We start from the raw sequence: 10,224 nt of genomic DNA, 5'->3' as shown, positions 1-10,224 counted from the left end.
TTATATAGATAAAACGGACGGATTCATTTAATTCACTGTAGTAAAGTGGTTGGTAGATGATAGCTAGATAGAGTCGTAGCTATAGATATAGTATATAATATATGTAATATATAGTGTATAATATATATAATATATTTATATATATATTAATATATATATATAATATATATATTTAATATATATATATATAATAATATTTAATATATAATAATATATGTATATATATAGTATTTAATATATATATAATATATGTAATATATATATACTTTAATATATATTATACTTTAATATATGTAATATATATATATATATTAATATATTTAATATATATAAATATATATATAATATTTAATATATATAATATATGTAATATATAGTGTATAATATATATTTAATATATATAATATTATATATAATATTAATATATGTAATATATATAATATATAGTATTTAATATATAATATATGTAATATATATAAAATATTTAATATATGTAATATATATATAATATATAATATTTAATATATATAATATATGTTATATATATATAAATATAATATATGTAATATATATATAATATATAATATTTAATATATGTAATATATATTATATATATATATAATATTTAAATATATATAATATATGTAATATATATAAAATATTTAATATATGTAATATATATATCTAATATATATATAATATATAAATATATGTAATATATATATAATATATAGTATTTAATATATATAATATATGTAATATATATAATATATATATAGTATTTAATATATAATATATAATATATAGTATTTAATATATATAATATATGTAATATAGAGTGTATATATCAGACTGATGATTTAATGACTCCTAAAGTGTGAATTGATTTATTAAACCTGTTAAATTCATCACGTGTTTAATGACAATAAAAAGAAACTGAGCGACAGTTTAGGAAGGAAACAAAGCTGTTATTGATCATTGATTATTGATTATTGATTATTGTCGTCAGACGTTCTGATTGATCTGAATATTTAATGAATATTTATTAACTCTCCGACTTTAAACGGTGACGTTTAGTTTCTCCGGTTAACGGAACTCAAACATGAAGAGAATACTCGTCAATCTGTCTCGCCAGGTGACATCACCGTGACCTCAGCAAACAGGAAGTGCTCTGCCGTCACAGGAAGTAGCCGGAAGATCAAAGACAACGCGGCCGACTGGCACAACCTGATGGTGAGGTGGGAAAAACTCAACGAGGACGGGTTCAACGTGGCGGGAAACATCGTCCACATCAGACTGACACGGTGAGCTTACCCTAATCACTTTACTCTAATTACTCTAATTACTTTACCCTAATTACTTTAGTTTAATTACTTTACTCTAATTACTTTAGTTTAATTAGTTTAGTTTAATTACTTTAGTTTAATTACTTTACTCTAATTACTTTAGTTTAATTACTTTACTCTAATTACTTTAGTTTAATTAGTTTAGTTTAATTACTTTAGTTTAATTAATTTAGTTTAATTACTTTACTCTAATTACTTTAGTTTAATTACTTTAGTTTAATTACTTTACTCTAATTACTTTAGTTTAATTAGTTTACTCTAATTACTTTAGTTTAATTACTTTACTCTAATTACTTTAGTTTAATTAGTTTAGTTTAATTACTTTAGTTTAATTACTTTACTCTAATTACTTTAGTTTAATTACTTTACTCTAATTACTTTAGTTTAATTAGTTTAGTTTAATTACTTTAGTTTAATTAATTTAGTTTAATTACTTTACTCTAATTACTTTAGTTTAATTACTTTACTCTAATTACTTTAGTTTAATTACTTTACTCTAATTACTTTAGTTTAATTAGTTTAGTTTAATTACTTTAGTTTAATTACTTTACTCTAATTACTTTAGTTTAATTAGTTTACTGTAATTACTTTAGTTTAATTACTTTAGTTTAATTAGTTTACTGTAATTACTTTAGTTTAATTACTTTAGTTTAATTAGTTTAGTTTAATTACTTTAGTTTAATTACTTTACTCTAATTACTTTAGTTTAATTACTTTAGTTTAATTAATTTAGTTTAATTACTTTACTCTAATTACTTTAGTTTAATTACTTTAGTTTAATTACTTTACTCTAATTACTTTAGTTTAATTAGTTTACTCTAATTACTTTAGTTTAATTACTTTACTCTAATTACTTTAGTTTAATTAGTTTAGTTTAATTACTTTAGTTTAATTACTTTACTCTAATTACTTTAGTTTAATTAGTTTACTGTAATTACTTTAGTTTAATTACTTTAGTTTAATTAGTTTACTGTAATTACTTTAGTTTAATTACTTTAGTTTAATTAGTTTAGTTTAATTACTTTAGTTTAATTACTTTAGTTTAATTACTTTAGTTTAATTAGTTTAGTTTAATTACTTTAGTTTAATTAGTTTAGTTTAATTTAATTAGTTTAGTTTAATTAGTTTAGTTAAATTAGTTTAGTTTAATTACTTTAGTTTAATTACTTTAGTTTAATTACTTTAGTTTAATTACTTTACTCTAATTACTTTAGTTTAATTAGTTTACTCTAATTACTTTAGTTTAATTACTTTACTCTAATTACTTTAGTTTAATTAGTTTACTGTAATTACTTTAGTTTAATTACTTTAGTTTAATTAGTTTACTGTAATTACTTTAGTTTAATTACTTTAGTTTAATTAGTTTAGTTTAATTACTTTAGTTTAATTACTTTACTCTAATTACTTTAGTTTAATTACTTTAGTTTAATTAATTTAGTTTAATTACTTTACTCTAATTACTTTAGTTTAATTACTTTAGTTTAATTACTTTACTCTAATTACTTTAGTTTAATTAGTTTACTCTAATTACTTTACTCTAATTACTTTAGTTTAATTACTTTAGTTTAATTAATTTAGTTTAATTACTTTACTCTAATTACTTTAGTTTAATTACTTTAGTTTAATTACTTTACTCTAATTACTTTAGTTTAATTAGTTTACTCTAATTACTTTAGTTTAATTACTTTACTCTAATTACTTTAGTTTAATTAGTTTAGTTTAATTACTTTAGTTTAATTACTTTACTCTAATTACTTTAGTTTAATTAGTTTACTGTAATTACTTTAGTTTAATTACTTTAGTTTAATTAGTTTACTGTAATTACTTTAGTTTAATTACTTTAGTTTAATTAGTTTAGTTTAATTACTTTAGTTTAATTACTTTAGTTTAATTACTTTAGTTTAATTAGTTTAGTTTAATTACTTTAGTTTAATTACTTTAGTTTAATTAGTTTAGTTTAATTTAATTAGTTTAGTTTAATTAGTTTAGTTAAATTAGTTTAGTTTAATTACTTTAGTTTAATTAGTTTAGTTTAATTAGTTTAGTTAAATTAGTTTAGTTTAATTAGTTTAGTTAAATTAGTTTAGTTTAATTACTTTAGTTTAATTAATTTAGTTTAATTACTTTACTCTAATTACTTTAGTTTAATTAGTTTACTCTAATTACTTTAGTTTAATTACTTTACTCTAATTACTTTAGTTTAATTAGTTTAGTTTAATTACTTTAGTTTAATTACTTTACTGTAATTACTTTAGTTTAATTAGTTTACTGTAATTACTTTAGTTTAATTACTTTAGTTTAATTAGTTTAGTTTAATTACTTTAGTTTAATTACTTTAGTTTAATTACTTTAGTTTAATTTAATTACTTTAGTTTAATTAGTTTAGTTAAATTAGTTTAGTTTAATTACTTTAGTTTAATTAGTTTAGTTTAATTAGTTTAGTTTAATTAGTTTAGTTTAATTACTTTAGTTTAATTAGTTTAGTTTAATTATTTTAGTTTAATTAGTTTAGTTTAATTAGTTTAGTTTAATTACTTTAGTTAAATTACTTTAGTTTAATTAGTTTAGTTTAATTAGTTTAGTTTAATTACTTTACTCTAATTACTTTAGTTTAATTAGTTTAGTTTAATTACTTTACTCTAATTACTTTAGTTTAATTAGTTTAGTTTAACTACTTTAGTTTAATTACTTTAGTTTAATTAGTTTAGTTTAATTAGTTTAGTTTAATTACTTTAGTTTAATTACTTTAGTTTAATTAGTTTAGTTTAATTAGTTTAGTTTAATGTGGATTTAAGAAGTGTTTGTGTGTAGTTTAAACATCTTTCATCCCTTTTCTGTCGCTCAGTTCTCGGAGTGATCAGCTGCTGCTAGTGGACGAGTCTTCATCCTCTTCATCCTCTTCATCATCTTCATCAGCTCCGTGGCAGCAGACCGGCGGAGCTGCAGAGCTGCAGGATGAATGCTGCAAGCTGCAGGACGTCGTCGATAAAATGGTGACGCTTCATTTATCTTCATTTATCAGATCAATAAACTGATTGATTGACTGATTGATCGTCTTCTTCCTGTCTTCAGGTCGTCATGGTGACGAAGATGGAGCGTCTGATGACATCACAGCGAGGCGTTCAGGATCTGGAGGAATTTCAGTTTGGACCTGAAGGAAGAAACGTTCCTCTATTTCACACCTGGAACACCAAAAACTTCAGTGAGTTCTCCTTCATGTTTCAGAGGAGACGTCTGATGGTTCTTCATGTTTCAGAGGAGACGTCTGATGTTCCTTCATGTTTCAGAGGAGACGTCTGATGGTTCTTCATGTTTCAGAGGAGACGTCTGATGGTTCTCCTTCATGTTTCAGAGGAGACGTCTGATGTTCCTTCATGTTTCAGAGGAGACGTCTGATGGTTCTTCATGTTTCAGAGGAGACGTCTGATGGTTCTCCTTCATGTTTCAGAGGAGACGTCTGATGTTCCTTCATGTTTCAGAGGAGACGTCTGATGGTTCTTCATGTTTCAGAGGAGACGTCAGATGTTTCTCCTTCATGTTTCAGAGGAGACGTCTGATGTTCCTTCATGTTTCAGAGGAGACGTCGGATGGTTCTCCTTCATGTTTCAGAGGAGACGTCTGATGGTTCTCCTTCATGTTTCAGAGGAGACGTCTGATGGTTCTCCTTCATGTTTCAGAGGAGAAGTCTGATGGTTCTCCTTCATGTTTCAGAGGAGACGTCTGATGTTCCTTCATGTTTCAGAGGAGACGTCTGATGTTTCTCCTTCATGTTTCAGAGGAGACGTCTGATGTTCCTTCATGTTTCAGAGGAGACGTCTGATGGTTCTCCTTCATGTTTCAGAGGAGACGTCTGATGGTTCTCCTTCATGTTTCAGAGGAGACGTCTGATGGTTCTCCTTCATGTTTCAGAGGAGACGTCTGATGTTCCTTCATGTTTCAGAGGAGACGTCTGATGTTTCTCCTTCATGTTTCAGAGGAGACGTCTGATGGTTCTCCTTCATGTTTCAGAGGAGACGTCTGATGGTTCTCCTTCATGTTTCAGAGGAGACGTCTGATGTTCCTTCATGTTTCAGAGGAGACGTCTGATGTTTCTCCTTCATGTTTCAGAGGAGACGTCTGATGGTTCTTCATGTTTCAGAGGAGACGTCTGATGGTTCTCCTTCATGTTTCAGAGGAGACGTCTGATGGTTCTTCATGTTTCAGAGGAGACGTCTGATGTTTCTCCTTCATGTTTCAGAGGAGACGTCTGATGGTTCTTCATGTTTCAGAGGAGACGTCTGATGGTTCTCCTTCATGTTTCAGAGGAGACGTCTGATGTTCCTTCATGTTTCAGAGGAGACGTCTGATGGTTCTCCTTCATGTTTCAGAGGAGACGTCTGATGGTTCTTCATGTTTCAGAGGAGACGTCTGATGGTTCTCCATGTTTCAGAGGAGACGTCTGATGTTTCTCCTTCATGTTTCAGAGGAGACGTCTGATGTTTCTCCTTCATGTTTCAGAGGAGACGTCTGATGTTCCTTCATGTTTCAGAGGAGACGTCTGATGGTTCTCCTTCATGTTTCAGAGGAGACGTCTGATGTTCCTTCATGTTTCAGAGGAGACGTCTGATGTTCCTTCATGTTTCAGAGGAGACGTCTGATGTTTCTCCTTCATGTTTCAGAGGAGACGTCTGATGGTTCTCCTTCATGTTTCAGAGGAGACGTCTGATGGTTCTTCATGTTTCAGAGGAGACGTCTGATGGTTCTTCATGTTTCAGAGGAGACGTCTGATGTTTCTCCTTCATGTTTCAGAGGAGACGTCTGATGTTCCTTCATGTTTCAGAGGAGACGTCTGATGGTTCTTCATGTTTCAGAGGAGACGTCTGATGTTCCTTCATGTTTCAGAGGAGACGTCTGATGGTTCTCCTTCATGTTTCAGAGGAGACGTCTGATGTTCCTTCATGTTTCAGAGGAGACGTCTGATGTTCCTTCATGTTTCAGAGGAGACGTCTGATGTTCCTTCATGTTTCAGAGGAGACGTCTGATGGTTCTCCTTCATGTTTCAGAGGAGACGTCTGATGGTTCTCCTTCATGTTTCAGAGGAGACGTCTGATGTTCCTTCATGTTTCAGAGGAGACGTCTGATGGTTCTCCTTCATGTTTCAGAGGAGACGTCTGATGTTTCTCCTTCATGTTTCAGAGGAGACGTCTGATGTTCCTTCATGTTTCAGAGGAGACGTCTGATGGTTCTTCATGTTTCAGAGGAGACGTCTGATGGTTCTTCATGTTTCAGAGACGTCTGATGTTTCTCCTTCATGTTTCAGAGGAGACGTCTGATGTTCCTTCATGTTTCAGAGGAGACGTCTGATGGTTCTCCTTCATGTTTCAGAGGAGACGTCTGATGGTTCTCCTTCATGTTTCAGAGGAGACGTCTGATGTTCCTTCATGTTTCAGAGGAGACGTCTGATGTTCCTTCATGTTTCAGAGGAGACGTCTGATGTTTCTCCTTCATGTTTCAGAGGAGACGTCTGATGGTTCTCCTTCATGTTTCAGAGGAGACGTCTGATGGTTCTTCGTGTTTCAGAGGAGACGTCTGATGTTTCTCCTTCATGTTTCAGAGGAGACGTCTGATGGTTCTTCATGTTTCAGAGGAGACGTCTGATGGTTCTCCTTCATGTTTCAGAGGAGACGTCTGATGTTCCTTCATGTTTCAGAGGAGACGTCTGATGGTTCTTCATGTTTCAGAGGAGACGTCTGATGTTTCTCCTTCATGTTTCAGAGGAGACGTCTGATGTTCCTTCATGTTTCAGAGGAGACGTCTGATGTTCCTTCATGTTTCAGAGGAGACGTCTGATGGTTCTTCATGTTTCAGAGGAGACGTCGGATGGTTCTCCTTCATGTTTCAGAGGAGACGTCTGATGGTTCTCCTTCATGTTTCAGAGGAGACGTCTGATGGTTCTCCTTCATGTTTCAGAGGAGACGTCTGATGGTTCTCCTTCATGTTTCAGAGGAGACGTCTGATGGTTCTCCTTCATGTTTCAGAGGAGACGTCTGATGGTTCTCCTTCATGTTTCAGAGGAGACGTCTGATGGTTCTCCTTCATGTTTCAGAGGAGACGTCTGATGGTTCTCCTTCATGTTTCAGAGGAGACGTCTGATGGTTCCTTCATGTTTCAGAGGAGACGTCTGATGTTCCTTCATGTTTCAGAGGAGACGTCTGATGTTCCTTCATGTTTCAGAGGAGACGTCTGATGGTTCTCCTTCATGTTTCAGAGGAGACGTCTGATGTTCCTTCATGTTTCAGAGGAGACGTCTGATGTTTCTCCTTCATGTTTCAGAGGAGACGTCTGATGGTTCTCCTTCATGTTTCAGAGGAGACGTCTGATGGTTCTTCATGTTTCAGAGGAGACGTCTGATGTTTCTCCTTCATGTTTCAGAGGAGACGTCTGATGGTTCTTCATGTTTCAGAGGAGACGTCTGATGGTTCTCCTTCATGTTTCAGAGGAGACGTCTGATGGTTCTTCATGTTTCAGAGGAGACGTCTGATGTTTCTCCTTCATGTTTCAGAGGAGACGTCTGATGGTTCTTCATGTTTCAGAGGAGACGTCTGATGGTTCTCCTTCATGTTTCAGAGGAGACGTCTGATGTTCCTTCATGTTTCAGAGGAGACGTCTGATGGTTCTCCTTCATGTTTCAGAGGAGACGTCTGATGGTTCTCCTTCATGTTTCAGAGGAGACGTCTGATGTTCCTTCATGTTTCAGAGGAGACGTCTGATGTTTCTCCTTCATGTTTCAGAGGAGACGTCTGATGTTTCTCCTTCATGTTTCAGAGGAGACGTCTGATGTTCCTTCATGTTTCAGAGGAGACGTCTGATGGTTCTCCTTCATGTTTCAGAGGAGACGTCTGATGGTTCTCCTTCATGTTTCAGAGGAGACGTCTGATGGTTCTCCTTCATGTTTCAGAGGAGACGTCTGATGTTCCTTCATGTTTCAGAGAGACGTCTGATGGTTCCTTCATGTTTCAGAGGAGACGTCTGATGTTTCTCCTTCATGTTTCAGAGGAGACGTCTGATGGTTCTCCTTCATGTTTCAGAGGAGACGTCTGATGGTTCCTTCATGTTTCAGAGGAGACGTCTGATGGTTCCTTCATGTTTCAGAGGAGACGTCTGATGTTTCTCCTTCATGTTTCAGAGGAGACGTCTGATGTTCCTTCATGTTTCAGAGGAGACGTCTGATGGTTCCTTCATGTTTCAGAGGAGACGTCTGATGGTTCCTTCATGTTTCAGAGGAGACGTCTGATGTTCCTTCATGTTTCAGAGGAGACGTCTGATGGTTCTCCTTCATGTTTCAGAGGAGACGTCTGATGTTCCTTCATGTTTCAGAGGAGACGTCTGATGTTTCTCCTTCATGTTTCAGAGGAGACGTCTGATGTTCCTTCATGTTTCAGAGGAGACGTCTGATGGTTCTCCTTCATGTTTCAGAGGAGACGTCTGATGGTTCCTTCATGTTTCAGAGGAGACGTCTGATGTTCCTTCATGTTTCAGAGGAGACGTCTGATGTTTCCCTTCATGTTTCAGAGGAGACGTCTGATGTTCCTTCATGTTTCAGAGGAGACGTCTGATGGTTCCTTCATGTTTCAGAGGAGACGTCTGATGTTCTCCTTCATGTTTCAGAGGAGACGTCTGATGGTTCTCCTTCATGTTTCAGAGGAGACGTCTGATGGTTCCTTCATGTTTCAGAGGAGACGTCTGATGGTTCTCTTCATGTTTCAGAGGAGACGTCTGATGTTCCTTCATGTTTCAGAGGAGACGTCTGATGGTTCCTTCATGTTTCAGAGGAGACGTCTGATGGTTCCTTCATGTTTCAGAGGAGACGTCTGATGTTCCTTCATGTTTCAGAGGAGACGTCTGATGGTTCTCCTTCATGTTTCAGAGGAGACGTCTGATGTTCCTTCATGTTTCAGAGGAGACGTCTGATGTTCCTTCATGTTTCAGAGGAGACGTCTGATGTTCTCCTTCATGTTTCAGAGGAGACGTCTGATGGTTCTCCTTCATGTTTCAGAGGAGACGTCTGATGGTTCTCCTTCATGTTTCAGAGGAGACGTCTGATGGTTCCTTCATGTTTCAGAGGAGACGTCTGATGGTTCTCCTTCATGTTTCAGAGGAGACGTCTGATGGTTCTCCTTCATGTTTCAGAGGAGACGTCTGATGTTCCTTCATGTTTCAGAGGAGACGTCTGATGGTTCTCCTTCATGTTTCAGAGGAGACGTCTGATGTTTCTCCTTCATGTTCAGAGGAGACGTCTGATGGTTTCCTTCATGTTTCAGAGGAGACGTCTGATGGTTCTCCTTCATGTTTCAGAGGAGACGTCTGATTGTTCCTTCATGTTTCAGAGGAGACGTCTGATGGTTCTCCTTCATGTTTCAGAGGAGACGTCTGATGTTCCTTCATGTTTCAGAGGAGACGTCTGATGTTTCCTTCATGTTTCAGAGGAGACGTCTGATGGTTCTCCTTCATGTTTCAGAGGAGACGTCTCCTTCATGTTTCAGAGGAGACGTCTGATGGTTCTCCTTCATGTTTCAGAGGAGACGTCTGATGGTTCCTTCATGTTTCAGAGGAGACGTCTGATGGTTCTCCTTCATGTTTCAGAGGAGACGTCTGATGGTTCCTTCATGTTTCAGAGGAGACGTCTGATGGTTCTCCTTCATGTTTCAGAGGAGACGTCTGATGTTCCTTCATGTTTCAGAGGAGACGTCTGATGGTTCTCCTTCATGTTTCAGAGGAGACGTCTGATGGTTCTCCTTCATGTTTCAGAGGAGACGTCTGATGGTTCTCCTTCATGTTTCAGAGGAGACGTCTGATGTTCCTTCATGTTTCAGAGGAGACGTCTGATGGTTCTCCTTCA

At 34.2% G+C, this 10,224-nt stretch overlaps 1 protein-coding gene across 1 annotated transcript; it reads left to right on the top strand.

Annotated features, from left to right (window-relative positions):
- Positions 1-1,077: 1,077 nt before the first annotated feature.
- cinp (cyclin dependent kinase 2 interacting protein) lies at positions 1,078-4,831 on the top strand (the record flags this gene model as incomplete). Its single annotated transcript, XM_074628482.1, has 4 exons — positions 1,078-1,304; positions 4,192-4,339; positions 4,419-4,548; positions 4,603-4,831. Coding segments are annotated over 4 exons (549 nt in total), but the record flags the coding sequence as incomplete, so codon positions are not given.
- Positions 4,832-10,224: the final 5,393 nt, after the last annotated feature.

This window comes from Sebastes fasciatus, unplaced genomic scaffold (genome assembly GCF_043250625.1).
Source record: "Sebastes fasciatus isolate fSebFas1 unplaced genomic scaffold, fSebFas1.pri Scaffold_375, whole genome shotgun sequence".
NCBI lineage: Eukaryota > Metazoa > Chordata > Actinopteri > Perciformes > Sebastidae > Sebastes > Sebastes fasciatus.
Note: the sequence above shows the minus strand (reverse complement) of the source record. Positions and strands in the feature narration are given on the sequence as shown.